The sequence below is a fragment of the Lissotriton vulgaris genome, chromosome 5, assembly GCF_964263255.1.
Source record: "Lissotriton vulgaris chromosome 5, aLisVul1.2, whole genome shotgun sequence".
NCBI classification, from domain to species: domain Eukaryota; kingdom Metazoa; phylum Chordata; class Amphibia; order Caudata; family Salamandridae; genus Lissotriton; species Lissotriton vulgaris.
Window position 1 is genome coordinate 813476944 of NC_141693.1, and position 15904 is coordinate 813492847.

At 47.7% G+C, this 15904-nt stretch overlaps 1 protein-coding gene across 3 annotated transcripts in view; it reads left to right on the forward strand.

Moving 5' to 3' along the window:
• FAM149B1 (family with sequence similarity 149 member B1) overlaps positions 1 to 15904 on the forward strand; it is a 641735-nt gene that overhangs the window by 461398 nt on the left and 164433 nt on the right. For all 3 annotated transcript variants that reach the window (XM_086922293.1, XM_086922291.1, XM_086922292.1), the window contains exon 11: positions 6727 to 6850. In XM_086922293.1, coding sequence (XP_086778419.1) covers positions 6727 to 6850 — 124 coding nt within the window. The remainder of the gene's footprint in view (positions 1 to 6726; positions 6851 to 15904) is intronic.

Sequence of the window (15904 nt, forward strand, 5' to 3'; positions counted from 1 at the left end):
GTGGTTGGTGTATCGCCATTTCAAGATGGAGGGCATCCATCTGTTGCGCGACATTCTCCTGTCACGGGACTGGCTGGTGCGGCTGGATCTGAAGGACGCCTACTTGGTGGTTCCCATTCATCCCCTGCACCCCCGTTTCCTGCAGTTCCTCTGGAAGGGCCAGGTCTTCGAGTTCACGGCCCTTCCTTTCGGTCTGTCTTCCGCTCCGTGGTGCTTCACCAAGGTCCTGCACCCGGTGATAGAATTTTTGCCCGGTCAGGGCGTCAGGCTTATCGTCTACTTGGACGACATTTTGCTGCTGGACCAATGTCCTCGGAAGCTAGGCGAACACCTGCAGATGGCAAAGCTTGGGGTTTGTCATAAACGAGTCCAAGTCGGTTCTGGTTCCCTCTCAGCGAATAGAGTTCCTGGGTTTCATCATAGACTCTGTCGAGTCCGTCCTCAGTCTTCCGGCACGCAAGTTGTGGAAGATCCGTCATGTGCTGCGGCAGACGGTGGGGAGGTCCCACACCTCACTGAGGCAGATTGCCAGGGTAGTGGGCCTTTTGTCTTCCTCCTTCCAAGCAATTTTTCCGGGGCCGCTGCAGTACAGGGCCCTTCAGCGCCTCAAAGCATTTCATTTGTGCAGAGGTTTATCGTACGATCAGTTGGTTCCTCTGTCGGAGGAGGTGCAGGAGGAGATGACGTGGTGGCTTTCTCACATGGAAGCCTGGAATGGTCGAGCGATCTTTGGGTCGGTCCCGGATTTAGTGATCGAGTCCGATGCCAGCAGGGCAGGCTGGGGCGCTCGCTGCGGAGAATTTTCCACAGGCGGCGCCTGGTCGCCGGAGGAGCAGAGGTTGCATATCAACTGTCTGGAACTCATGGCGGGGTCCTTTGCGGTTCGGTGCTGGACCAAGGACAAAGTGCAGTCGTGTGTCCTGTTGAAGATGGACAACGTCTCAGCCGTTCGGTATGTGAACCATCTCGGTGGTTCGCGGTCCCGGGCGCTAGCGAATCTAGCGAAGGAGTTTTGGGCCTATTGCCTGGACAATCAAGTGTCGGTGCAGGCGGAATACCTGCCGGGTCAGTCCAATCAAGTAGCGGATTGGCATTCCAGGTATCTACGGGACTTCAGTCAATGGAAACTGGATGTGTCGGTTTTCAGATGGCTGAACGGCCTCTGGGGTCCTTTTTCGATCGACCTCTTTGCCTCGCGGTTGGATCATCAACTTCCGATGTTCTTCAGCTGGAGGCCGGATCCAGTGGCGGAAGCCACGGACGCGTTTCTTCAGGACTGGAGTCGGGAGTCGCCGTATGCGTTTCCTCCCTTCTCCATGATAACGAGAACGGCGCTACCACACCAGGGGCTAAAGAGTGCAGAAACCGGTAACACCGGCAGCAACGCGGTAATCCGCAGTACAGACCCTCAACAGGGCGTAAAAGTGACAGAGTCACTGAGATGAGGCTACAGACCCGGCAACACCAAGCGTCACTGAGGGGGCACGAGGGCAAGGCTCCGCGTCCGTCGGGTTCCTCAGCGCTGCTCCTCTGAAGAGAAAACCGCGCGAAGACCAACCAGACGGTGCAGTGCCCTCTAGCGGCTGATACACGCCGCGGAACCACAATGGGACAAGGTCGTAGGGGCGGAAAACCCGCCCCCGAGACACTATCGGGACTCTGTGGAGAAAAACAGCCACAATGCTTACACAGATCCCGAAACACAATCAAGAAAAACCCCAAAGTGAGGTAACCACAATAACCAAGAGCAAAAAGAAAACACTTAACTGGCTGCGGAAGCAGCGAAGAAAGAGGAAGAATGGAATGAGGGGTCTGCTTATATAAGGATAATGGACACTGTGAACGGACTACCCTCGGATCTTCCAAGTTGGAGTGCTGGGACTTGAAGTGAAAGTCTGAGACATTTGCACTATGTTGCTAATTTTGATGTTTTTCTTCTTTTATTGTAACCGATGATGATGTTCCAATACAATAAGAGCTTTTCTGGGCTGCTATGCGTTTTGTGTTTTAATAAATTGCGGAGAAAGAAAAGCATAATCCTCGCCTCCCTGTCCTTAATAGAATTGAAACTTACCGTCACACTAGCTAGGCAAATTTCGATTCTACAAAAACCCTAGATATTCTATTTGGTAACAATACTTCCTTTTGGAATACCTTGTGGTGGCTTGAAGAATTGCATTCCCTTCCGGTACCTGTGAACAGAGTGAAAAATCTAGGTATCCTGGTTGATGTTAGCTTTACCTCAAGGAACTGGTTAACAAAGTGATCTCTACCTCTTTGTTCATGCTGTGCATGATCAGGAAGATAGCACAGTTTCTTCCCTCCAATTTACTGTCCATTGTGATCCTTTGCCTTGTAGTCTTCAGGATTGACTATTGCAACAGCCTCTATGTTAATCTTCCTAAGGCTCAGCTCAAAAAACTACAAATTCCACAAAATTCAGCAGCTAGGTTGCTGATGAAAATTCCAAGATTCCAGTCAGCGGCACCTGCTCTGGTTAGACTGCATTGGTTGTCTGTTCGGCAAAGAATTATCTTTAAAGCGCTTTGTATAACCTATAAAGCACTTCATGGTCAAGGGCCAGCCTTCCAGAGGGACTGAGGGAAAAAATCAGCAAGTAAGTGCCCAACAGGACCCTTAGATCTGGTTCAGCGAAGAATGTGGTGGGGTCTCCGTATAGGCTCTCCTCTTGGAGTGGCAGGAGTTTTCTGGTCTGCATAGCCCAGCACTGAAAAATGCTTCCTTTGGCAAATAAATCAGCTCCCTCTTTTGGGAATCTCCGCAAGCTTCTTAAGACCTGGCTTTTTACTAAAATGTAATCTTTTTTCCTCAATCTTCCCTCCCTCAGCGGTGAGAGACCTCTGGGTATTTGTTGAGCTTTATAAACTCAAAATCAAATCAAATCATGAGCTGCAGATAACCTCGGTGTGGGCACATATGCTCCTGATGACTGTTCAGGACTGGAGCCTTATTTTGCTCAGGTTCTCCACCAGCGAGATAGGTTTCTTTTGGCCAGGTTTAGGTTTAACTCGCTTCACTGATTGATTTCTGACGTGATTTTCCTGTGTTTGTGTTTTTAGGACTGTTTTTTTAAAATGTGAAAATGCTTTACTAAGATGATTTTACATCGTTTATTGTATTCTTTTATGGTTGTTTTGGTCAACCAAATAAAGATTTGATGATGGTGAGTAAAACCAAATGATAGTTACGTATATGTATAAGAGAAACCTCCAAATACTAGTTGAAATTAACTTTAATTAGCCTTCTCACCCATAGATGTAATAGACCGCCTCTGGTACAGTCCCGCTTATTAGCTTTGAAAGGACTATACACCGTATGCACTTCTAAAATTACCAAAATCAGGAAACCAACTACAAACAACCCTTTAGGATCATGACACACTCTGAAACCACCACTCGTACCAAGACAATAATAATAGCAGTTAGGCCTGTAGAAGGAGACAGTCTCTGCAACCAACCTATCTAGCACCAATCAATTACAAGTGGAGCACCCATTGAACTCGGATCCCATGACTTGAGCTTACAAACTGAGACAAATCACCCTACAATATATACAAGTGAAGGAGATCCTAAGGAGAGACAAGCCAAATGTTTTCTTGGTCGTCTTTTACTGGATATGGGTTGAACAAAGCTGGTACATCAACAACACACTTGAATAGACAGATCACTACATAGTGACCTAAGAAGGGCAATCTGACCATACACCTCACTGTTAATGTTCTCAAGACCAGCGAAGATAAACTTCAACCTCCAAACAGTGCCAGTCTCTACTACCCTCCCCCCACTTTCCCCTTTCCCTCTCCTTGGAATTGGACTGATATTTACAACAGTAGCCAACAAAGTTCTTTGACAGTGTATACTAGTGCCATAGAAAGTGTTCCTCCTCATCTAGCACTCTGATTTATTGCAAAAGATTTATAACACACTGATAAGTAACTTTCCAGTCACATCAAAGAATGAATACATATCAGATTATGTGGTGGGTGGGTAATGTTCTATTAATTTTAAAATATAGAGTGAATGCAACATTATCTACTCCTCGCTTGGCGTTTCCTGTACTCTTTTGATATTATTTTCTTTGCACTGTATGAATAGAATAGTTCTGTATACATTTGATGACCAGTATTGTTGGAAAATAAATGGGACTGTATTTGGTTTAAACGCTTGTAGGAAAGTCCCCCTTTTTACATGGTTACCTAACTTGTAACTAGATACCTGATGCCAACTTGACTAAGTGTGCCCGGGTCCTTGCCAATCAGGCTCCTAGGGCCTGTGTTCTTTCCCCAAAACTGTACCCTTGTTTCCACTATTGGCACACCTCTGGGCCACATGGAAGTCCCTTGTAAAAGGTAGCCCTAACAACAAGCGCCTTGTGACCAGTTATTGCTTCCGAGGGCTGCAGCATGCATTATGCCCTCCTCAGAGACCCCTCACCTGAATACCCACACACTGCCATTGCAGGCTGCGTGTTCTGGTGCAGACTAAACTAAAGAGTCGACATGGCACCCATCCCTGGATGCCTTGCCCAGCAACACTGCCTGTGGCATGAGTAAGTCAACCTTCTAGCAGGCCTTACAGTCCTAAAGGCAGGGTGTACCATACCACCATAGCTGCAGTGCTTGTGCCATTCACAGGCATTGTAAGTGCAGTGAAGCCATTTTGAGTATGAGGCTGGGGGTTTGTGATTACGAACTCCACATCTCCATGATGCCTCCACTGAAGACTTGGAAGTTTGGTACCAAACCTCTTAGCACATTAACCCTTACTGATGCCAGAGTGGGATTTAATGTGAAATGCCCTCAGAGGACATCTTTGAGGTGTCCCTTGAAAAACGATTAGCCGTGGTATGGATCCTGAATGGCTCCCAGCTATCTGCCACCACCAGACAGGTTTCTGGACCCCTGATTAGAGAGCCTCCGATCTCTGGGTTGTGACACAAACCCCATCCTGGGCAGAGGTGTCATGCCTCCTCCCCGAAGGGTAAGCTTCAAAGGCTTGCCACCTTTGTTAGCTACACCCAGCCTCTGCTGCTGTCAGCAGCTGGCTCCCACCGGTCCTGACCCCCACTGTGGACGGGAAACCCTAGTGAGAAACCAAGGTGTGCCGACCTTTGCCAACTCCATCCCTTAGGTGGGGAAGGCAAAGTGAAGCCCACATCTCAGTCCCCTCCATCTTGAAGATGAGGGGACTCCCCCAATCAGGACGATGTATATCCCTCCCACTGGAGGGTGGCATAAGAGCGGGTGTAGACAACACAGGGAAGGGGCCCATTGGTCCTAACCTGCACGCCCATGTAGCACCCCTAAAGCTAGTATTTTGGGGCACCCCTGAATCCTACTTCTTAGATTTGACAAGAAGAAGGACTGAAGAGCTATCCTGCAGTGAAGAGGACGATGACAACTGCTTTGGCTCTAGCCCTACTGGCCTGTCTCCAGCTTCAGAACCCCTGCAAGCTAAATCTGGTGTGTCCTGCAGCCAGCAGCTTTCAAGAACCCCAGGAACCTATCCTACCTTTGAGTAAAGACTCTAATCTCCTGTGGACCCTGGAATTGTCCAACAACCAACTCCAGCTCAGACACGAGATCTGGACGGAAGCACGTGTCTGAACCACTCTGTACCTGGTGCCCGCGGCCCCAGTCCAAGTGGCCCAACACTACAGTGAGTTCCCCACCGATCCTGACATGGGATCCAGCGTTGGATTACCTCCTCCGACCTCCACTGCGACACCTGCAGAAGAAAACCCGACAGGAAAGGGCACCACTGCTCCCGCAGCACCCTGGCTGTGGGGTGCCCAACCTACATGACTCCATGACCAGCAACACACCAACTTCACCTTCAAGCCACTGGGTCCCTCCTTCAAGCCTCCTGTGCCGAGCCTTCAGCGTTTCTTCACAACCGACTCTCCCCATTAGTTTGCATTGGGAGCCCAGCGCCTCCTTTGAACCCTGCCGACCAAGTGCTTTTGATCCCTGGGCCCTGAGCCGGAAACCGCAAGTACCTACCTGTGACAGATGCTCTTCAGAGTACCTCCTGTCTCCATATTACTACATTGGGTCCCGACCTCTTCATTGACCTCCGCACCCAGCCGCCCCTTTGCCGCTGAGGGTGCACTCTCTTTATCATCCTGACCTGTGCACTGTGTGAGTGCTACAAGCCGGAAACTCAACTATAAAACTGAGTATCTACCTGTAAGTCACTAACCTTGTTTTCCTCGATAGAAATACATTGAACTGTACCAGTACATTGCATATCTTTATCACTGCAAATATAAAACTGTAGTTGTTTGACATGTACAAAAAACTGTATAGTATTTACTGCATTTATAAAGCAATGCTGCGTTCTTGAAACGTATTACCAGTTCTACAAACTGTATAACTTACCTTCACTAAGTGATTATTGGTTCTAGAAATAAAATAGCAAAGTAACAACTTTGTATACAGTTAATTGGTTTGGATTCAGTCTTCGAGTGTGTGACATCATTTCTTCCCTGAGTGCGTACAATAAATTCTTAACTCTACCCTCTGATAAGCCTTACTGCTTAGCCCAGCTACCAATAACCTGAGACTAAGGTATTATCTGCTTTAACCTCTGCCATACCTTTAGGGACTCACTGGACTCTGTGCACACTATACCTCTTTTTGGTATAGTAGATACAGAGCCAGCTTCCTACAATGCTGAATATTTGTCTTTCTGTGTTGAATTTAAGAGCTACTGCAAGCGACCTGCTGACCCCCTCACCTGTACCATTCAACAGAAATCATCTACTTCCTCCAATTGGAACAACGTCAGATTTAGAGCACCCAAGCTCTTCCGGATCTCAAAGGCACACGGTAATTTTGTTTCCTCAATTTAGCAATTTGAGATCATGTCGAACAAAGAGGTTGCTTGGGGAAATATTTCATGATTTGTTGTTATTTTATTCTTTCTCTAATTTCTTGACAAATACATAGTATTGCCTTATCAATAATGTGCTCCTCTTTGAAATGTTAATGGCTGGACGGTATCAGAGTGCAATTTGCACAGCATTTCGAAGTTTTCTGCTTCTTCTCAATTGAAATGGGCGAACTGAGGATGTACCAGTAATTTGCTATACCTGCTTTTCTGATCTTGTGCCTGCTGGATGCTCCTCAGGATTGGATAAGAGGATAGAAAACGCTTGAGCTAAAATTTGTGGTCATTTTAAGGAACAAATCCAGTGACATGTCTAAAAGGGGAAGGGATGGATGGAGCCTAAGTATGCTTGCTCCTGCCTGGCAGGAGAGTTAAAAATGCTACCGCCAGGCAGGGGCAAACACATGTTCCCCTGCCTGTATTGATGCTCTCTCTAATCATGCCCCCTACCCAAATATTTATAATTATAAGGGAGATCTGCCATTTTCTTTTTTTCCGTGATCCCACAGGATTGTGTCAGAAACACCAGCTTTTTAAAAACAAATTGGCCCCAGGGGTCCCTCTTACTTTTGGGGAGCAAATTGGCCCAAGGGGAAAAAAAACCTCTCTAGGCCAATCAGAAAACTCTAAATTTTTAAACTGGGTTCTGTCCAGATATACAAATATTTTTGAACCTTAAGTTCTCAAAAACTAGTGAACAGATTTACACCAAATCCCACTAACTTCCTGCCATATTTTGTGTAATTTTGTGTAATTTCATTCAGCAGTTTTTGGGGTAACACTGCCTAAAAAAAGTATATGGAAAATGCAAGCGGGTTAATACATTTAAACCTTTCCTACACTTTTCGCACAATCTGTCAGAAGAGGAAATCCCTTTCCTCGACCTCATGATCACAGATTGGAGACACGCTACAAACCAGTACCTACAAAAAACCTACTGACAGTTGCTATACAGGAGTCACCATCCTAAGTCCCTCAGGGATAACTTACCCTGCAGGCAATTGTTATGGATACGGCACAAGTGCAGCACACTACAAGATTATGATACTCAGTTACAATCCCTGGCGGCCAATCACAAGGCACAAGAATATCCCCCACACAGTGCAAGAATAGCCCAAAAATGTGTGAGAAACTGCAACAGAGAAGCACTATTAAAACCATGCAGTAGACAACAGGAGGACTCACTGACGTGCGCGACCACCTACACTCCTGATTAAAACAAAGTAAGTAACACTATCAAAAAACATTAGTCAATTATACAAATGGGTGACACATCCCTCAAATTACCACGATTTGCATTAAAATGCACCTCTAACCTCAAAGACATGTCAATATGTACAAGACCACAAGGTCCCAAAAAAACTGAAAAGCTGTTAGGGGTCAGTTCCCCTGTGGATACAAGTCCTGTATGCAAATGCTACAATTCGCAAAAGATATATAGCTGGATGTCACTTTTATCTAGACACAAATGACACATACAAACTGCAATTTTTAAAACTGTCTATATGGTTACCTGCTCTTGTGGGCTGAGATAAGTGGGCACGACCACCCGTCCAGTGAAAGTGAGGATAAATGAACACCGTGGCAACATACGCTGTAAAAAGATGAGTACCAAGATGAGCACACATTATCTCAACATGGGGCACACATCAGGCACACCCTAACAGAAACAAAAACAACTTTTCAGAAGGGAACAGAAATGGATTTTCCATTTGGCAACACATTTACAGGGATTAAACGATAAGATCCCTTGGAATGAGATCATACACTAACTGTCCAGTATGAGATCAAAAACATGGTCTGACTTTGTTTAGGAGACAGTAGCTCAAGCTATGTCACTCTAATTTTGGAGGGAGAAGATGCTAGTCTCTTACACTTCTGGTTTGACGATCTACCATTTGCCGATACGAGGAAGGTTAAACATCTAGAAACCCCTGAAATAAGTACTTTTCAATAGACATACTTTCTAACCCTTCTACACTGATTGATCAGTCTGTGTGGCACCTACTGGCTGGTTTTCCAAGAATTCATTCCTTTAAAAAAAAAAAAAATCATTGGGATATTACTCAGCTGAGGCCTTTCAAACAACAGAATTTTGAACACCAATTTGTGATGAAGGGATGTTTTTGCACTCGTATCCATGGTGAGCTGTATTACTAATCGTAACATAGCCAAATAATCCAACCCATAATGAGCTCCCGACCTGGGGCAGTGAATGTTCTAGTTGTCCTGACCTCACTAGTAAAATGGCACCTGTAATAGATCCCCGTCTGGGGTCAATGAGCAGTTCAGCAGCATGGGCCGATTGCACCTGAAAACGATTAAGACAGTGAACGCGGTACTTGGTAGTGGCCACCCGACCAGCTCAGTATCTTCCAAGAGAGCTGAGCCCGGATAGTTCTTGCCGCATACTTTCGCTGTGGAGTCTGTAAGTTCTCTGTAGCTCCTATGGGGACGCTTTGTATGAGATGGAGGGTGTACCGTTCGGCCATCCTAAATTTTGTGGATTTGTCTTTCAGTACACGTAAATGGCGTGTTCCTATGCCCCTATTCGAGGAAGCCCCACTGCACCACAATAGGAGGAGTTGATAACCCCTGGTGGGCTTAGTGGTTGGAAAATGTATGTGGTGTTTGTCACATCTTGTTTTTCATTAATAAATGTGCAGTATCTTGTGTAGCAAGCACAGTCTACCAGCATGTTTGGCAGGGCCATGCATGCCACACCTAAAATTTGTCACTATTTATGTTGTAAATGTTTTCTCTCTTGATTACAGGTCGGTTTTTAGATTTTCTAAGGTACTTTTATAGATATAGGCAATTGCCTGGTGAATGGAAAATGAGTCATTGAGTAATTACTAATTGCAGCAACTTGTGTAGATTAGGATTTATTGGTCCTGAAGAATTGCCACCAGATCCCTTGTGAACTGATCAGGTGAAGAAACATGTTGACCCACCAGCTATCAAAGACCATAAAGTCTGTTGACATCACAGACCTTCTTTTAACATAGGCTAGGGGTCTCACTTATTAATACTACTTTAGAGGACCTCTTGACCAATTTTTAACCTGCACTTCTCTAGTATTCACAGCTGACAAAATCACTTCACACCAATCTACACTGTTCAGCCCCACACCCAGGCTTCAGACAATTTGAAATGGCATACCGATAAGATCTCTGGTAAAGAGCCCCCTTGTGGGTGCCCATCAGGCATTTCAGCGCCGGCTGAAAGTGGTGCTCGCCCAGTGATGAAGCAGGACACCCTTCCGGGGGTATTAGGTCACTTGCTCCTAAGGAGTCAGACTCCCTACTGACTCCTTGGGACTTGAAGGACCTAGTCATCACACTTTATCAGTTTTCAGTATAGGAACTGCATACCCTACCTATTACATAATTTTAATTTTCTGGTTCATGGTCCCTCCTTCGTAATTTTGTTAAGGATTGCCTTGCCCCCTTTGCCTGGAAAAGAAGCATGTACCATTCTAAGATGGCAGCCACTGCTTTCTGGTGATCACATTACTTGCACCAAGCATGCTTTGCTTGAGATTCGTCTGCAGCACTTTTTAGGTTTCGCCTGGGCCGGAGCACTAGTGCTCCGCCTGGCGAAATCTTATGTCCTACAGTGTGGGGCTTAGTCCCGCCTCTGTCTTCCATTGGCTAGATCCATAAATGGAGGCTAGCCATTGGAAGACATCGTTGACAATCACTTTTCCCGGTCAGAACGCGAATCGTGTGCGTTTCTGACTCTTTTTTTAAGTCCCGCCCCTTGTTGCCGTGTGTCTCGGGCCGCGCTGTGATTGGCTGCCGGCCCGGGACACCCCCGTGATGTCATTCCCCGGGCCGCGCTGTGATTGGCTGCAGGCCCGGGACCTGACTTGTTTACTTTGCTCGTTTAACAACAAAAAGAATCGTTTTTTGTTTGTTTTTGTTTGGCAAATTGCACATGCAACATCCGATTGCTATTCTCTAACTACCATGCGTTTCCAAAGAGTCGATTTGGGAGCGTGGATCAAGGGCTTTAAAAGGGCATGTACTGAGCAACGTTGCTTCTTTTATTTGACGGCGCCAACACTTCTCAGCACGGGTGTGATACTTTCAATGGAAGAGAAACTGCTTTGCTCAGGAGCAAACAGGTATTCTGGGAAAGCCAGCACCTGACGGCTATGTTTACATTCCAAAAACTGACAGGACTTAACATGCGTAAAGCAGCTCTTAAACCACTGTGCTCGACGCGCCTCAAAACGCTTCCCTCATCTAGAATGCTTTGCCCTTGGAACATTGGCAGGTGTGCCTTAATGGCACTCACACGCCCACCCGTTTTCTGACTTTTTCCCTCCAGTGTAGAGCAGTATGTGCACCTGGTTTACGCAAACGAGAGTCCCAAGGCTCGCCGTGATGTAGCTAGTTTTTTTTATTCACGATGTTTGCGGCCGGCATTTTTTATTGGAGCTCGGGCGGGCGGGTCGCGAGTACATTGTGTGCGTTTTAATGTTTGATGTTTAATGTTTGCAGCAGGTCCTGCGATCGGATTGCTTGCTGACTCTAACTGCATCGGATCAATGTGTAATCTATCCGGGCGGAGTGATCCGGCCTCCGGGGAGGTGTCTGAGGCCCGCAGGTCGACCACATGCAAATTTCATTTGGGAACCAGCGCCGCTCTTTCGATAAGCTGTTGCTGCGGCTGCCCCTCCTCTGCGTTACATATGTAAAAGCCTCATCGAAGCTAACATGTCAAATTCAGACCATTTGTGCAAAATCCGCCCTTAATAATACCGTTTCATTTCCCTCAAATGAGACTTGAATGCATGCAAAATGGGAAAGGATATTTAAGGTCTCACATTAGGCAGATGTCTTGCCGGAGGCCGATTCAATATGTGGCTTCTGAAGTGTTTAACTTGCGTGCTCCGTTCCCCACTCAGAATATGTCACCTGTCCCCCTCCCTAATAGTTAAGGCGAGGGGATAAATTGAAAAAAAACAACTATGGTGGAATTTCTTTTTCCTTCTATTCTGCGTAGATTTAACACTCTCGCCCCCACACCCTATTTGCATGTTTTCCTGGTTAAGCTAGCAAGTCAGCTGACAAAGCAGCATATGTTTTAAAAGTGCTTGGAGGTGCAGTGCGACAGAAGTGGGTGCTAGATTAATTTTATAATGCTACTCCCAAACCCTTTCGACTCGTTTGCACTGCACATTCTGGGTGACTTGCTTATTTATGTTAATACGCCCATTGCACCAAAACCTCTCTTTTGCAGCCCCCTTACATGTATGTGGGAGTGAGTCAACGAAGAGCAATGTGAATGGCCTGCCCAGACTCGCACAACATCGGGGAGAAGAGCCATGACTTGAACTCAAAGCCTTGTAGTTTGACTCGAGCCCCCGCTCGCTGTCTGCTCCGCCCGCAGTGTCTGCGTCTTCTTCATCCTCGTGGCTGGCGAGAGCCCTTTGGTTCCTTTGGTGAGAACTGTACCTGTTCCTGATGCAAGGACTGCCTCCTAGGGGCAAAGCCCTCAATTTGCACCTCCCTACGTGATTACTCCATAGTGGCAATGCCGCGGGGGTACGAGGGAGAGCGATGCCATCAACCTGCACTACCCCTCCAACCTCAGGACAGCAGAACTGTACACGTTTTATAGCGACTGCCCACAGTGGCACTACCCTGCACCTGCCTTGTACAGGGGTGGCCAATGTTCTAGAATGCCAGTGGTTCCACGTGCCCTTCTGCCAGACGTGGATCCAGCCTTCAAGTGGCTGTAATACGTCAGCACTCCCACACTGTGTTCTTTGGCCACTAGATGCCACCAGAGTTCCATAGCAGAGACCTCGACTGCTGCTGGGTTGATAGCTCCGGTGCTCTCCCACTTGAACCCTGTGCCTGTCCCGCCCCTGCAGCTCTGACAGTCTCTCCAAGTTTGCCCGGTGGGAACTTGCTAGAAAGCTCTCCGCCAGAGTAGCCAGGACATAAACAATCCGAACAGTTGAAAAAGTCCAGTCGGGAGCTACCCGGAGTCCAAATCCACACCACCACCCACCACCCACCACACCGGGGCTGCTCTCTCTAGTGCGAGGACCTGCTTTTGGTTCCTTGTGGCATCCGTGTCTGGTTGCATTCCTTCCTACGAGCATGTTCGAGTTCCCGGCAGTCGTAATTATTTGAAAGAAAAAAATACTGCCTCCATGCGGTAGGCCCTCAGACTATTATCTATTTGGTTATTTGATAGTGGTTATTGCTTTTATTTATGATTTACAAACAACAAGGGCAACTCTAGAACAAGAACGTGCTTTTATTTAAGCAACTTTCCGTTTTCACCACAGGTGTCTTGTCCATGGGCCACTTTTTCTCCCTTCAGTGGATATTAAATAAGAAATTAAAACTGATTTTTATGTATATAGGTCTGACTTTGGATAGAAGAGGTATTGGTGTCCTTTTCTCCATTGTTGTCTCACTAAATCACATTTGAAATACAATTTGGGTACTGGATGGTGGCACTGCGAGCATGAGCATAACATAGGTAGGTTGAGGCTTTGTGACTCAGGCTTGATTACATTAATTAGTTATTTTGTGTGCTGAGGACACAGATGGAAAGTGTAGATGTACTTTTATGCGGGAGGTTGTTTGATACACCTATTACACTTAGTTAAATGGCATGCTATAATTACATGCATGGAGTAAAAGTAATTTCCTGCATGTTAGTGCATATTTGCATAGATTCACTGGCACTTTGAACCTTTGTTGTCACGTTTGACTTCATGCTGGACTTTCCAGGCGCTACCAATTAGCGGCTCTTTAATATGTGGTTTAATTAGTGGCACCTTCGTTCTCTGGTTCAATAATTGAAATTTGATTTTTTTCGTTAGTTTAATTTATGTGGCTTAAAAAAATTATGTAATGCCTCTTAGGTTTAGGTTCTCCAGTCTTCTGAGTCCTGGAGAGTCCATTAATGAGTATGGCCGAAACATGTCAAGCCTAGAAACATAGGACAAGGTGAAGCCAAGAGGATTAGTTCCCAGCCTGCAGCTGCACGTGCAAGGAAGGCATGTCTGCTCCCAGCCGACATTAGATTAAACATGATCCTGCCGGGTGGGAGAAGACTTCTGTTTCCCTGCCAGAACTCCTGTGGGCAGAGAAACAGACATTGTTCCAGTCCAGAGGGAACATGCAATGAGGCTGCTCCCTCTGGACGGGAGTAATTCCGGCTCCTGCACTATGGAGGAAGCCAGCTGGCGCTGCAGAGGCCCTGGGGCTCCACTAACAGCCTCCAACTTGTGGCTTGTGGGTGCCGTGGGTGGGCACTTGGGCCCCAACCTGTGGCCACAAGGTATGAGGCCCTGGGCCCAAAAAGGCTGAGGGAGGGGGAGGGGGGGGCACCTGGTCTACCTCCCCAAATTATGGTTATGGGCCCCTGGGGATTTGATTCCGGAGACCTGTTAAAGCTCAGGAAGGTGGGCCATGTGCCTTCCTCCCCTTTAAGTAAAATAGTGCCCCAGGAGATTGGGTCCCCTAGGCCCATTTTGGCCATATTTCTGTAATCCTAGCTCCTTCAGCAGGCAGGGGGCAAGGCATGGTCTCACTCCCCCATTACTCCCCCCCTCCCCTTTCTGAGCTGGTGCAAGGGGAGCTTGCACAGTCCAGTTTTTAACAGATCCCAGCCACTTACTGATCTGGATGAGAACGATTGACTTAATCTTAATGCTAAATATCCAGGGGCGACATACTTTGGGTAGGCTGGGCTGATTGTTGGGAGTCCCCCTTTTCCCTCTTCTTGAGATCATCATTTTCCCGGTGGAAACTGTCGAAGCTCGGTTTTGGCAATGGAGGAAGCGGGTCAGTTGAACTGATCACCATTAATTCTTTTTTCGCCATCGCAGTTGGCCCCCAACCACCATTCGGTGGCAGCTGTGCATAGTTTGCCTAGGGAACCTACGCCCAAATTGATGAATATTGTCCCTACAACTGCCCAGGATACGATTGTGTTTAAAGCTGTCACCAGAAATGGACCTGGGTATAGCTAAAATACCTCCATCTGAAAGAAACAGGTTAGTGTTAGATTCCTTACCTTAGAATATCCCCAGGTGTCAGACTGGATCTGGAAAGTTTTGCGTAGCAGTACCCCTGCGCGTCGGTAGGCGTTGTCTGCGGCACCGCGTCCGTCGTCGGCGTCTTGGTCGCCGGGATGACGTAGTCGGAGTACTTAGACGCCGCCCAAGCGCTGATCCGGGAAGAGCAGTACTCCTTAGTCACTTTTTGTCTAACTTTTTTCAATCTATTTTGGATCTTCCAAGTAGTTATCAACTCCGGTGCCGGTAGGGATGCCCGGGTTCAAGCCCTGTGACGACTGTAACCGACTGATGTTGATTACCGACCCTACTGTCGGTGCCTTTATTGCCTCCGGCCGACCATGATGACAAGTCGCACCCCGACTGCCGGGCCTTGGCGTAGAAAGCTAGGCGGGAGGGGTCCCGTAAGCGACTCTAGATCCGGCAGTCGGCCTCGCGCCGCTTGAGATCCCGTTCCAGGAGGAGGTCGAGGGACCGATCGCGGGGCCACAGTCATCATAGCTCGGCGAGTTAACACCACTCGCCAGGTTCGAAGTCCTCAGGTAAGCCGAGGCACAAGAAATCGAAGAGGCGACATCACTCTTCTGACTCCCCCCGACGCTCGCGGGACGCGGCCGGGGTATGGGCGACAACGCCCACACGGCTCCCCAGGAGCCGCTAGCACCGCGTCCAACTCCGCACCCGCCGGTCCCTAGGCTGAACGAGACGCCAGAGGAGATCAGCGCCTTCCTCATGGCCATGAGGTCACGCTTCCCTCCGTCGGGTCCCGTCAAGGTGCCTTCGGGCCCCGCGGACCCGTCTGGGAGCCCAAGCGGCCTGGCGGCTTCTGCCCCGGCGCTGTCAGCAATTTCGGTCCCGACGCCGCAGGGCTCCTCAGGATCCAGGCCTGAATCCGTGTCGACGCCGGTCGACCTTACGACCCCTCCACTGGCGTCGTCAC